The sequence below is a fragment of the Syzygium oleosum genome, unplaced genomic scaffold (assembly GCF_021117445.2).
Source record: "Syzygium oleosum isolate NSW1041296 unplaced genomic scaffold, Sole_v2.1 Sole_v2.10, whole genome shotgun sequence".
In the NCBI taxonomy this organism is placed as follows: domain Eukaryota; kingdom Viridiplantae; phylum Streptophyta; class Magnoliopsida; order Myrtales; family Myrtaceae; genus Syzygium; species Syzygium oleosum.
Genome location: NW_026607494.1, coordinates 5,556,388 through 5,570,971, shown reverse-complemented (window position 1 = coordinate 5,570,971; position 14,584 = coordinate 5,556,388). Strand labels below are relative to the sequence as shown.

The 14,584-nt window shown below is 39.7% G+C and overlaps 1 protein-coding gene and 1 pseudogene across 2 annotated transcripts; both read right to left on the bottom strand.

Moving 5' to 3' along the window:
• Nucleotides 1–277: 277 nt before the first annotated feature.
• On the bottom strand, nt 278–1,055 carry LOC130139156 (tetrapyrrole-binding protein, chloroplastic-like; annotated as a pseudogene).
• Nucleotides 1,056–3,351: 2,296 nt separating this feature from the next.
• Nucleotides 3,352–7,353, bottom strand: LOC115683394 (TATA-box-binding protein-like). 2 transcript variants are annotated; one of them, XM_056315040.1, is made up of 9 exons: nt 6,751–7,353; nt 5,863–5,950; nt 5,435–5,506; nt 4,982–5,032; nt 4,706–4,750; nt 4,495–4,587; nt 3,945–4,046; nt 3,787–3,860; nt 3,352–3,662 (listed from the first exon to the last, which is right to left on the bottom strand). In XM_056315040.1, coding segments are annotated over exons 1-9 (609 nt in total). In that variant the 5' UTR covers nt 6,834–7,353; the 3' UTR covers nt 3,352–3,661. The 2 variants fall into 2 exon arrangements, with proteins under 2 accessions (XP_056171015.1, XP_030463794.1); XM_030607934.2 differs by having other exon boundaries at nt 3,352–3,630.
• Nucleotides 7,354–14,584: the final 7,231 nt, after the last annotated feature.

The following is a 14,584-nucleotide window of genomic DNA, read 5'->3' as shown; positions in this document are numbered from 1 at the left end:
TTTCTATTCCCCAGACGAGTTTCTGAGCAGAAAAACGCGTTTAATAACGATACAAAATTTTTCTTGTGTAGGTCCCAATAAGTACTCTATATCTCCATATAAGGAAAAGTTATTATTTCTCATGTCTTGATCACGAATGTAATTATGGATAACACAAAATGCAATTACAATATGTGCTTGCTTTCGAACTGTAAATGAAGATATGTGTCTCAAAATGAAGAAGTGATTCTTTAATGCCGCAAATGATCTCTCAATGACATTCTTTAGTGAAGAATGCCTAGAGTTGAATAATTCTATTGTAGTCTGGTTTGACCATTATTTTGGGTTGTGGCTTTGAGGAGGCATTCTTGTCCTTTAACCCTTTCAACAACCCGCCTTTCTTGATTGCTGAATCAGCTTGTTCTTGTGCCTCTTCTTCTTTGTCTACTTCTTTATCTTCCATGTCAGCGAAAGCAAGGTGAGTGAGGAGGTTGTTGAGCAACTGAGTCCCTCTCAATGCTTTGGTGAGTGGCAAGTGATCCTTACCTCCTTTAGCTTCCACATGAACTCGGTTGGGAATGACCCATAATTGTACTGCTCAACGTCCATGTCCAGTTTTTTCATCCAACTGACCTTGATGAAGAACCTCATGAAGTCCCTATTGGTCTTGTCCTACAGCGTTTTATGGATGATGTATCCAAAATGGTCATTACCATGGAGACGTCATAGGTCATCGATCGCCTTGAGGTCGGCTGCAGTGATGAATTGAAGACATAGCCGCACTTGATGGCAGCATTGTCGACCAAGGCGATGAGAAGGGGATGGGTCTCCTCGTCGACCTTCCAAAAGTTCTTGGCGGCAAGGTGGCCCTCAAGGAGGTCGACAGAGGTGGAGGAGGGGGAGAGGGTGGTGGAGGTGGCGGTGTCGGTGGTGGCGGAGGAGGAGGAGGTGGTGGGAGAGAGAGAAAAGGTGGTGGTGGCAGTGGTGGAAAGTGAGTGGGAGAGAGTTTTTATTTCTGTTTTGTTCCAGAAATAGAAAAATAAATTTTTTACTTTTCATTTATGTTCCAAACCCATTTCTGGATTAAAAATTTGTCTCAAAATTAGAAAAATGAAATTGTGTTACCAAATGAATTTCTGTTTCAAACTTGTTTCCAGGAACAACAAAATAGAAAAACAAAGATACATAATGATTGTCATGCATGCCCTGAGAGATTGAAGGTGGGCCCCGATTCCTTTGATCAAAAAATGTTCATTAATATTAAGCTATTTTACAAAAAAGAATAGAAATTATCAAAGATTTCCTCGCATTTCACCTTATAACTATCCATATATCTCTATTTTTGGAACATACATATTACTTAAGTGAGTTTTACCTCTTGGAATGCACTTTGCCCCTTCACAAAAATCATCTTTCAAGATAATTATATAAAAAGTTATAAATTTATTGTACAATGACCAATTCAGACATAATTTTTTTTAAAAAAATTTCCAATATAATTCTTCTTACCAATTTTGACCGAAAATCGCTAATGTGGACGATTTTTGCAATTTCTTTTCAATTTTCTTATATTTTCCTTTTTCTTTCTTTTCTCTTTGCTTTTTTGTCCTTTCCTTTTTTTTCTTTGTTCTTTTTCTTGCTTCTCCACCTATCGCAGGCCACAAGCAAGGGAGTAACGGCTCTCGCCTCACCCGCCACAACGCCTCACCCTCGCTCGCCCAGCCAAGATGTCGTTACCTGTGGCCAGCACTCGGCGGAAAAACCAAGAAAAAAAATCAGAAATTAAAAAATTTGCAAAATTCAAAGATTATCACAGAAATCAAATTTCGTTTCTTTCCTTTTTTCTTCTTCAACAGTACAGATATATCCATGAGTGTATCATGGCACATCGAGTCCACTAAATTTCACAAATTCGAAGACTTGACGTAAGTTTTGCTCCATACTAGGGGTGAGCGCGGTTCCGAGTGGGAGCCGAGAACCTTGGAGAAGCCGGACCCGGTGGGTCCTGCTTCGGTTCCCGAGGTTCCATGGACGAGAGGGTTCTCGGTTCCCATTTTTAGGAACCGGTTGTTCCCAGTTCCGGTTCGGTTCCTATAGAACCTGGAACTCCAAGGCTACACGGAACCGAGCAACCAGGAACAAGAACCGGGACGGGAGCAGGATCCCTAAAAATTAAAACATAAACTACACATTTGGTATTTAGAAACCCTAATTCACCTTGTCCCTCCGCTTCCACTTCCGCCTCGCTCCCGCTTTCGCCACGCCTTGCTCCTCGGCGTCCTCGCACTCGCCGCTCTTGCTTCCACTTCCGCTCGTCGAAGTGATTCCGAGCGTGAGTTCCGTCGTCACCGAGCGCTCTTGCCGTCGCGGATCTCGGAGTACTTCATCGATCTCGTATCCCAGTCGATAGAGGCTTCTAGATCTTCACGCCGCCGGTAAAAACAAATGCTCCGTTTCCTGTTGTTATTCGTTAAAAAGGAAAAAAAGAGAAAAAGAATTTGAACTATAGCCACTTTCTTTGGTATAAAATCATCCGCGTAATCGAAGAATTTTTGTATGTTAATTGTTTGAATGCGCTACGATGCTTTGTGATGATCTGAGTGATGAGTTTACGAGCTATACATTTGCATTTGGCCTTCATTACTGAAACGTCTAGCATTTGTTCGTTGATATGCCTATGCCTTACTTGTATTTATATGTATATTCGAGGAGTGTTTAGGCATTTTGACATCTGGTGGTTTGATGCGTGCTTGAGCCGAGCGTTCTTCAATATATTTGTCTGACTTACCTTTGTCAATTTGTTCGGCACCGTTTGGTCAGTAACTCGCACATAGCGTGCTGATCAATGCTTTATAGAAATTTTGTTTGGGTTTGCAGGAATCGACTCATATTCGTTTGGTAATGTTCGGCTTATGGATCGTGTTTGTTGAATTGGCATCTCGACTAGTTATTTTTACCGGATTGAGATTTATGTTTGCTGATGGTGCATTCCCTTACACAGCTAATTGGTGTTGTGGTTTCAATTTGGCTTTGCTTTGATGATGCTTGATAATTTCGCTTGATAATGCCGGAGTGGATACCGAAGAAGCTTTTGGTCTTCTGCTTTTGTGCTTTTGCAGCATGTATGGGGAGAGAGGTGATATGTATTGAGAAAAATGTGGCATTTTACCTTGGAATTTAAAGTCATATGTATTGCATCCCAACAATTACTATTTATCGTGCTATCCCCTTTCTTTTAAGAAAAAATGTGACTTTTCTATAATTTGTCTTTTGTATTCTTTTTGATGAATGTTTATTTTCGTTTTGATTAACTAAAAAAAAAAAAAAACTGTTGACCTTCAGAAGACTTGACGCAGGGCTGCTCCATACACATACTCCTCAAACGATAATCATTCACGAAAGGATGACCATCTAAACATCTTTCCATTTTGCACATGCCTCTCAACCATAGCTAACTAATTACAACAAAATTTTCAGAGAACCCACTGTAGTGCAACTATGGTTCGACCCACAGAGACCCCAAAAGACTTCAAATTCTCGAGTCAATCCTTTCAAGGATGGACCACCTCTGCTCCTCTTCTCTTCGAGTATTTACACTTGAAACTACTTCGTCTCACGGCAGATGAAAAATATATTTTGCCCCGAGAATTTCTGCCAGACAGAGTTATACCCATTTCAGAGATCTGCCACCACAAAAGTTTACTCATTTTCTTATATACATGCTCATAATAATATCAAGCCCGCACACAAAGTAAGCAAATTCAGATAGTGTTTATAATACCCAAAACAGTAGAGCAAGATATGTACCATTGTTGGACCTTCCTGAACTCGGTGAGGACGGGGTATATGTTTTCAAAGGCAGTGTAAATCTCATCCCTCACCTAAACCAGCCAAAGAAGGAAGGTCAGTCCATTGATCACATCAAAGTAGTAGCGAGCAGACAAGTCAGGGAAGAGGCCGATCACCTTTGCCCCAGTAAGTACAATCTTCCCCGAAACGAAAATTAAGAGCACTATCTTGGGTTGTTTCATGCGATATATTAGACCAGGGAAGAGTTCAGGCTCATACTGCATCAGAGTGGGAAAGAGATAAGTCCTCATCGAGTAAATAAATGCCAATGCTCGTAGTGTTGTTGATGGCAGAGCAGCCACACAGCAATATGTAGATTCTACTTAAAAAGAAACATTCGACTCCTTAACTGGAACATATAAGTAAAAACAAATCCAAAGGACAAACTTTTGACTGAAATTGATAATGCTAAAAAGCATTTCCTATATGAGAGAAAGAACAGATCCCCGCGAAAGAAAATTGAAAAGGAACCTGTGAACTGTTCTTTGAAGTTTATGGCAAGCTACTCTGATTTAGAATGCTACTGATGCAAAAGGTGTTTCAGCAGTTAAACAAACAAAAAGGGTGAGAGATTTTACACTTCTTCACGAATCTCATTCGGCAACTCTGATACTGCTGATTACAAACTTTTTGTTACTGCAGAACCAGGGGAGAAAAGGCACTCACGCTTGAAAAGGCACCGTGAGAGTATGCAAGACCTTCAAGTCTGATCGGAAATTTCACATCACAGGAGCCAACAATGTTCTGAATCTTAAAGTCCTGCCAGTCATTGTAAACAAAAGCACATTGATAACCGCAAGAGCTCCACGAAGTGGCCAGTTCGATAGGCCAGAAAAGTGTATATAAATGCCAGAGAGTGAGAGAGGAAGGACAATACCTTAAATGTGGCAGGAAACCCAAGCTTTTGGATAATCCTTGCATACTGGAAGAAAGCAAAACACCTTCAGATGCGATACTTGAGAACTAAATGCTACTCTAATCCAATAAATCACCATCACTGCAATAAATACATGCAGATGGCAATAAAAGTCGAGATCTTGCCCAGTTTTGATAATAACTAAAGTCTGCCAAAGTTGAAGCTAGCTAAATCTACTTTAATCATGCAATTTTCTTCAGGGGAAAAATGATGGGTGTATATGAAAAGTTAAAGTACCTTTCTTGCTGCCAACTTTGATTGTTGTTCACTTTTCGCCCCGGTGCAAACCTGAAGCAGTGCAAATGTAGCTTTTTTTATCAAGCACAACAGCAACAAAAGAGAGTAATAGACCAAAATCTAAACAACAGGAGTTCCCGTCTTATCAAGACAGATGCAAGTTCTTATGCTCAATGGGAAGAAAAAAAATAAAAGAATTGTCTTAAAAAGAGTAGTTCGGATCATTACAAGGACTAAAGTACTTAATCCTGGAAACACTGTTGAAGAAGTTAAACATAAAGTGACAAGAAGACTTTAAAATCCTCATAATTGTCAGGCATCATTAGGCCCACAAAGAAACAAAACTATCGATCTTGGACAAAAAGATACAAGCACAACCACAGGGGTATTTCCAAGATATATATACAGAAATGTTAGCTTGAGTTTTGATCTTAACAACCTAAATTCACTTACCATCTTTCCAGAAGCAAAAATCAAAGCTGTCGTTTTTGGTTCCCTAATCCTCATGATGACTGCAGCAAAACGCTGCATTGTAAAGACGAAAAAGAAGTTAGGCACTAAACCAGAGCTTTACCACATTCTGAGCACCAACTCTGTATTGGCCAGATCTTAAGGAGCACAACAAAAGCAGCCACTATAGCAAGTAAAGTAGTAATAAATAAAGCCCATAACCATAATGAATGGGGGACAACAGAGAGAAGTTCTTTTGCCATGAATCGCTCTATAGTATGATTATGTTTAGGAGAAGCGACTCCATAGGTTTGATTTAAAACACAATTTGCAGAGCTCTATTTCCCAGCGTCCACCACCTCCAAAATTTTATTGACTTTTCAAAGAAAGGGTACCACGATAGAGTAGCTCCTTCACAAAATTTCAAGTACCTTTGGGTTATACTCAGCATTCCGAGCTTGCAGCGCAATAGCTTTAAGATCCAACTTGCAATCCAGATTGACAGTTGAGACTATGTTCCTATGAACATGTGATCACAAAAAAATATTGAAGTTCCCTTGAGCCATAATGTTCATAATGTTATAGTGATATATCAAGCTAGTTGAAAATCAGATGCTGTTTTCATAGCCTCGCAGGTCATTCTTGAGAGCCCAACCCATTCAGCATCAAACTACTCTAACATAGACAAAGTAGATCCAAAGTCGACACGAGTCAAAAAACAGAAACCTAGCTCTAACATGAAGTGAATTGCCTCGTACAGTACTATATTTGCTTCAATAAAAAGGAAACAAAAGCTTAATTCCCTATCTACTCTTCAATATAATTCCAAGGTACACTTTACAAATATGGTTCAATTGCAATAAAAGACCCATAAGAGGCAAATTCTAGCCATTTTATGTTTTCAAGTGCATTTTGAAATTGTGTACTCCATTCCAAAGTATACAGAAATAATTTCAACTGTTTCAGAAATTCATGAAGCCCAACAAACAATTGGCGCCATGAAGCAACCTTCAATGGCAGCTAGTACTCAAATCAACCGAACATGAACAATGACTGACAACGCATCCTTTGATGAGCACTAAAATCTGTCGCGCAAGCCACTTATCAACTGACTTCTATTTTCTATTAAATGAGGAGGAACCCCCAGATACGTGGTTAAAACTGTGCACTCGAGCTGACAACTTTTTTCCATCTTCACTCATACTTGCTAAAACCAGCACACAGAGATCTTCAATAGGCTCCCAGCTCCCCGGACGAGGAACACCCGCAAACTCCCATCGGGAGACATAGAGACATTTAGATTACAAAGACTGACTTACTGGAGGGTGGGAACAATGCCAGAGGGATGCTTGGTGAGATCCACCGGTTGGCTCCCTTCAAGCCCCTCTACTTGTTCGGCCATTACAGAAAAAATTTCAATTCCTTCACTCTTCCCCAAGTGTAACTCTCACACGCCAACCAAACGAATCGCAAACCCTCTCTTACACCCAGAGAAATTCAGCAAATCCCTCTTAACCCTAGCTGTACAACTTAAGATTGATCTCCTCCCTGTTAGTCTCCGCCGATCAGGACGAGTTGGGGAAGAATCAAACCAACCCAGTTACTAGTTCCTCGAGATCACTCGACCCGTTGCGGATCTGGGACCAGATGGGTCGGATCCGAACCAACAGGTTCAAGAATTCAAGTGGCACCACGGACACACGAAATCAAGAACCGGTATTTCGGAGGACCCAAGAGCCGAAAGATCTCGCTGAGGGAGAAGAAGACAGAGCGTAAGGGATCGAAGTGGGGAAAATTTATTGAAAGGGTGGGGGCTTTTATAGGTTTGGTATCGAAGAGATTCGGAGAGAGAGAAAAGAGAGAGGAGATGTTTGTCTCTGTGTGATTCTGAATCAAGAGAGCCGAGACGAGGAAGCTGGTGATCAGGGGATACCGTGTCACGTGTCCAACCAGCTCTCTGTATATATATAGCCCTTGTCCGACTTCACCTGATGCAGCCGGTTAACAGGTCGACCCGCCACCGGTTATAGCCGGTCGTGGGATCCTCTGGAGCTTTCTCGTCTGATCTGTGTTATGTATTTGTACATGGAGGAGGCCTGAAAGCGATCTTGGCCTATAAAAAAACATGTCAAACTTTAAATCCAGTTCCAATCCCATCCGAGTTGCAAGACCAGGTGGCGATATCTCTATAAAACAAAGAATGGTGTGTTGATGTTGTCCTCCATCATGGGAAAGATTCAGGTTTTAGAAGCCCCATTGCGGTGATGATTGAAGCTAGGGGTGATCAGCTAAGTAGCACCGATACCGACACATCACGCGCGATGCGACACGACACGACGCGCCGACACATCATTTCTCAAAAAATGAGAATTCTGACACTTTGAGACACATTGTATATAAAATGTATATTTTTATATATACATGATAAATTATCGTTTTTATGATTATTTCAATCAAATTAATAAGATTCAAATCCATAAATAAATAAAATAATAAAAAAAGAGTGTCGGACGAGTGTTGGTGTCCGACACGACACGGAGGCCCCTAGAGAGTGTCCATGCTTTCGAGGTGATCGGTTCTCTGGTGGTCCGGTTCTGACACATGAATTAGGAACCAGACTAGAGGGATTGGGTCCCTATTTTTGGAACCGAGAACTGAACCGACCGATCTGATCCGGTTCGGTTCTCGGATAGGCCAATGAAACTAATGGCATATTCAGTTTTTTTTTATTTATCGTTAACGATCAAGGTGAAATTGAAGATGTTCTTGATAATCAAGGCATTTTACATGTAACACCGTAGGTTTCACAGAGATTTTTCCAATTTGTTGCAAAATTTGGAATGAGCAACTAGTGTTGTGTTTTGATTAGTTTTTATCATCTTACTCACATACATAAGTAAACGTAATCAATCTAGCCTTAAAGGACCTTCTTTTGTTAAGGTTTTTTTTTTTTACAGATTTTTAGGAAATAATCGGTCCGGTCCAGCCGGACCGAAATTCACAGGTTCCAATTTTATGGAACTTGGAACTAAACCGATGCCCCCGGAAACCGCTGCCAGTTTGATCCGATCCATGCGATTCCCGGCAATCTGGGCAATTCCTTTTGCTCACCCCTAATTGGGGCTTCTAGATCACCGTCACTCCTTCGTAACTAGGATCATTCGAATAGGGAGGGATTATAATTTTCCGATCAAAACCAGGTTTTCTTTCAAACCCTGACCACGACGACAGTTAAGGTTTTCCGACACCTTTGACGATGTCGGATGAGGATTGGCGACCTCGTCCGGCTTCTAGTGAGGGCTGATGATGATCACAAATTATTGTGCATCAAAAGTAAATTTCTAGAGTTGAATCTTCTGGTTGAGAGTTGCATCTACGAGTGAAACAGTATGGCAATTCATTGATTCTTGAAGCCATACACATTGGATTTATCGACCCACTCCGAAATCTTCCACGTAGGAGGCAAGGCGTCGCCGGTCGCGCCTACCCATTTGAGGGTTTTAAAGTACATGGCGTGCTTGAAATCGCCGTCGGGCTTGTGTCCGCTTCCCATGGTGGGGCAAGCCCCATTGCTTCCGGCAAGGCTGACTCCGCCCCAAGCTGTATGGAGTGAGCTGTTGCGCTGGTATAAGAATAGCTCCTTCGGCCAGTAACCAACCCTTATCGGCGGATCGTCGCAATGCAACCACCAGTTTCCAGTATCTCTATCCTGGTTAAGGGAAGGAAAAAGAAAAACTTGCTCAACAGTTTATATATTATACATGTTATGGTCATGAACGGTGAAAGTTTTGATTTAAAAAGAAAAATAGCGCTAATCATGTATATAGAACAAGGTATGTCATTTTACGTATGGAGCGTGAATTGTGAAATTATCATGCTCTTACAGGCATACGTACATAACAACGAAATTATCAATTCAATCCTAATCATATTGTACGGATGTCAATTCAATCACAAACTTTTGCATAAAACTCTAACGTAAACCTTCCAGCCAATTCCCGAAAATTGCCGACATGAAGTCTAGTCATCACCATGCATCTTATGTGGCACACTAATGTGAACATCTTATAAATCACCACGTCAATGATTTCTAATGGTAACTGGATAGAATGACTATAGGTTTAAAACTACATTAGCAAAATTGATAAGTTTAAGACCGAACTGGCATCCTTACAATAGGTTTAAGATAGATTGAATAATTTTCCCTATACATAACATAGTATGAGAAAATTGTATTCTTCATACATTATTATTACAAAATAAGAACCATTATCTTAACGACTATAAAGCTAATCTTACCTGATCAATTCGGATTGCAAGTGCAAAAACATCCCTCCCATAAGTAGAAGCAGCGCGCTTAGGAGTACCAGGGCTTGATTCCCTATTTATCTGGATAAAGCCGCGACATAACATGTTATAACATCCGTCTCGATAGCCATCACCCTGTTAGAGTAAAAAGACAGTTCAAGTTACCTCTAATTTCAATGTTGGTTTTGGAAAGGTTATCCGTGGAAATAGTTATTGTTCTTAAACTAACCGTCCAATAAGTGAAAAGCCCATATAAACCTGGAGCAACCTAGTAAAACAATCTCATTAGATTGCTTTTTTGATTTTTTTAATCATAAATTCACAATATCAATATAAATTTTCATGTCTGCCAACCGGTTACAATCATACTAACATGGTCCGGAGGACCGGTTTCGATCCACATATTATGTGAACTGAATTGGTTGTGAGCAACAGTTAAATTGTAGACACTGACTACACCATGCAAGCCATATTTAACACTTTCAATCGCATCGTCTCTCAAAGAAACCACCTGCAAAAATTTAAGATTTCTTTAACTCATTACGGCGGGGCAAAAAATTGAAAAGTTCTTAATTCACTTGCACTGGGAAATCCTATAGAGCAATTAATTATCATCAAACCGCGGCTGGAGGTCGCACTCTTCTTCTCGCAAAAGGTTGAGTGTTCGAATCCCGGGTGCCGCAGGGTTACTTAACCGGTGCACGTGTGTGGTGGAGCACGTGTCGCCCCGGGTTTACCTCCCGTGGCCGTGCGGGTTCCACAAAAAAAAAAAAGAAGATGGGCACAGAGAGAGCATACATGTTGATTAGAAGCAAGAGCATCGTGCTACACAGCCGCTACAGACGGCATCTTAGGCAGAGATCTTGCCCTCCTCAAGTTTTCTTTTGTTACTCGAGGAATGGGTACTATTCCAACAGGGCAAGGCTCTCGCAATCCGAATGTTAAGAGATTTTTCATATGAGGAAAATCTCTCGAACCTATCAAAATGTAAGTTGGGTTCTACCTGCAACAGAGAAAAAATCAAATAGCCAAAAATCAACGCATACAGTTTAAGAAGATAAGTACGAGTTTAACAACACGTTCTAGTGTAGTTGTGCTCGACTTTTGGGGGAAAATTCTGACAAACCCTTACCTGAACTATATGATTCTTCAATAAAGGATGATCAAGTGCCGGTTGTTTATTAATATCGACGCAAACAATGATATTCCCTTCCTTTGCCTTCATAAGAGCATTAACCCGATAAATGGTTTCTCAAAGCGAAAAACTTGCTTGAGACTCAGCTAGGTAAATCCTAGATTCTATGGGAAAAAAAGAAAAAAGTGCATAGTTGAAGAATCATCAAATGGTTTGGAAACCATGTTTACCACAAATGTCTTGACAGCTGGCTTGCTCATGATTTTAACTTGTCTTTCCAGCTCTAATTCGTATTCTGAAATATTTGCCATATCAGAAACTCTGAAAAATATGAGTAGCAATAGGACAAGTTTCATTTTCAGTTGCTTAATGATAGTGATATTTTCTGTTTAGGCTAAGTCTCCTTATTAGTGGACTCTTTATTTCACACCCCGAATCCTACAGAAATAGGGGAGTGATACGGTTATCCTTTCACCTAAAAGACGTAGCCTCAAACACAACCAAAGAATCAATTTCCAAAGACCTCAATCGATATCCCTCTCGCTCTACTGGCCGCTAACTGAGAGACTTGAAAAGATTTGAAAAAGAAAGGGGTGAGTAATCACAACCCAATAAGAAATGCATCTCTTCTAAACGGATCGAACATTCACTATGTATCTTTGCAAAAACAACATCGGAACTCGCTTGTCTCAAATCCCATATATAATACACGTACAAGATAAGAATGAGTTATTTCGTTTTAACATAATCATATACATATAAGAAAACATACGTTAAATCAATAATATCATAACAAGCATCAATAGTCCAATCCATTCATCAATCTCAACAACTCGCAAATCAATGGTCTATTCCATTGATTAATCTTATTAAACCACATGTTGATAGTCTATTCCATTAACTAATCTCAAATCACATGTCAACGGTTTACTCCATTGAACAAACTCGTGCTCAGATTTCTAACCATAATCACGTATAATGCCCCGTAATAAGGCGACCAAGATTCCCCCTTGGCTAGGACTCTACCTATATTGTCGGTGGCTCCGCCCACAAGGATATTCTAAACTAGTATGCACAAATCCTCAATCGGGTTCATAGCGGTATTGAGCACCAAACCAACATCTTCCAATACAAGAAATCAAATTCAAAATCAATATCACCAATTGATTTCACAAAATAAAACGCATGATTTTTCTCTTTTTTCTCCTTTTTCTCTCTTCTTCACGAGCGAGCTTCTTCCCTTCTCTTTTCTTGTTCTTTCCGCCGCTGCACCTTGCCACTTCAATGCTTGCGTGGAAGCTGTTGAAGGAAATGGGACAATGAGTTAATGGGCTGGACTGACCCATATATGACACATTATAAGACGGTTATAATAATTTTTGGATCTATTATATAGGTGGGTCTATGTGTCCGGATGCAAGGGAGCAATTAATGTGGAAGGACCTAAGCTGCATGTAAAGAGCTAAAATTTGGGGATAATTACTCAAGAACCCCTGAACTTTAGTACTATTGCAAATTCCGACATGTTGTAAGTTACCCCCATCAACTCCAGCATCGTTGCACAATTGCTCTCGAGCATTGAAAAGTTACAGATTACCCCATTAAACATTGATTTTCTGTAGACGTTAGTTTTGTCGACATAGCCGTTAAGTTTTACCTAATGATGAACTTATTCATTTTTTTATCATAATAACCTATATTACATGGTTATGGAGTTCAAAAAAATAGATAGGGTGCATGGCTGATGACATTTAAAGAAATATTAGTAGAGGTTATTTTGGTCAAGAAATGTGAGTTAATCGATTTTTAGGTAACACTTAACCACAATGTTTAAGGAAAAACTAGTGACTACAACAAATGTTGAAGTTCTCAGAGGGGGCGTAATTTGCAATATTTCAAAGTTTAGGGGCTATTGTCAAATGGTGCCAAAGTTGAGGGGGTAATATGTAATATTCAGAATTCGAGGGCTACTGTCGATGGTGTCAACGTTCAGGGGGTTTTTGAACAATTGACCCTAAGAAAATGATTGACAATTCTATATTAATGAGAATGTGTCCTATTTGATTTTTAACAATGTGAATAACATCAACTTTTAAGCATTTCTATCCTATCTTCACTCTCATGTGTTGATACACACACACATATTACAACAAATCCGTCACATAACTGTTTTTTTCTATTATACGCCACTTGTTAAGTGTTCACTTTTCTGTGGTAAATGAATCTACACAAGCACTAAGACAAAATTAAGGGGAGTAATTCGTAACTTTTCAAAATTCAGGGGCTATTGTGCAGCAGTGCTACAATTCTGGGGAGTTTTGAGAAATTAACCTTAGTTTTCTAGGAATGGCTATTGCGCCGATCGCTTCCCAAATTCATAAAACAGCAACTTTCCTTATAGCAGGTCAAGTCAAATACAGAAAGCCACATTAAGTGGAAGCGTTATTCATTGAAGTGGAGCTTTGAGAGAGTAAAGGCTATCCTTGAAATAATGCATGCCTGCCATTTTTTTTCCTTCGTATAATGCATGTTTACCATCTGTTCGTCCCTCCACATTTGCACCATGCATAGCTAACACTACGGTAGAGAAAATTGCACAAGAAGCTTTAAATCTTATGTAGAAGATGTTATAAAATTCTAAACTTTTCAATTTGGTCCATCAAATCCAAAACTTTTATCTGAAAGTATAATCGAGTCCTAAACATTTCAATTGGTTCAATGAAGTCCTAAACTATTTATTAACAAATGCATTTAAGTCCTCTGTTTTATATGGAAAAGGTGCAATTTTAGGGTAAGGCATAGGTGAACTTTGAATGCCACGTGGGCAATTATAGGTACTTTTTGTGGAAATGATTTGATTGCACTATTTGAACGAAGAAAAAACTTAAAACTTGATTGAATTGATTTGAAGATTTAAGATATGATTGCCTTTAGTATATATAAGGTTCATAACTTTCGGTGCACGCTCCCCTACCACAGCATATGTCATGGTCTAATAGACATGGATGGAGTTCTTTTTCTTAGCTATGTGAAAAGCAACATCGGAGCCGAACTTGATGGGCTTTACAAAAGTCACTAGTGGAAGTCTCATACGAGACTAGGGGTTCGTTTGTTTGAAGAAAAACTATTTTCGGAAAAAAAATTTCCGACTTTCCCATGTTTGGATGATGGAAAGTTGGTCGATCTATGGAAAACGTTTTCCATAGACTGAAAACAACAAAGAGATTGGGTAAAAATGCATTTTCCTTTTGACAAGAAAAAAATCACTTTTCTAGGAAAATCGTCCATAAAGTTTTAAACATTTTCACATTTTTCCAATTTAGTCTATCCAACCAATTTAGGCTGAAAATTACTAATGTGGACACCAACCGTCTCACGTGGCACGGCTGACGCTAACATAAACAATTTATGAGAAGATTTTAATTTTTTTAAAAAAAATTTTATAACTTTTTCTATCTTTTTCCTTTCTTCTTCCTTAGCAACGGCCGAGCGGGCAGGCCTCACCCCAGGCCAAGGTGGCCTTCCTGATGATACTACTCCTCACTCTCCCAAAATCTTCTTTGCGAGAAAAAGAGGGAAAGTTTTGGCTGACTCGAGAAATGGAAGTCGACGAACTTGAAGCCAACGTCGGGAGCTCGTCGAGTCCCAAACCCCTAGACTTTGACACCAACTACACCTTTCAACTCCAAATGCAGGAAGCCATGAGCACT

Excerpts from the sequence above, each read along its gene's own strand:
- LOC115683394 (XM_056315040.1), bottom strand. The coding sequence starts at position 6,833 with ATGGCCGAACAAGTAGAGGGGCTTGAAGGGAGCCAACCGGTGGATCTC. Across the intron at positions 5,951-6,750 it reads GGCATTGTTCCCACCCTCCA|GAACATAGTCTCAACTGTCA; the intron begins GTAAGTCAGTCT and ends ACATGTTCATAG. Across the intron at positions 5,033-5,434 it reads TTTTTGCTTCTGGAAAGATG|GTTTGCACCGGGGCGAAAAG; the intron begins GTAAGTGAATTT and ends GCACTGCTTCAG.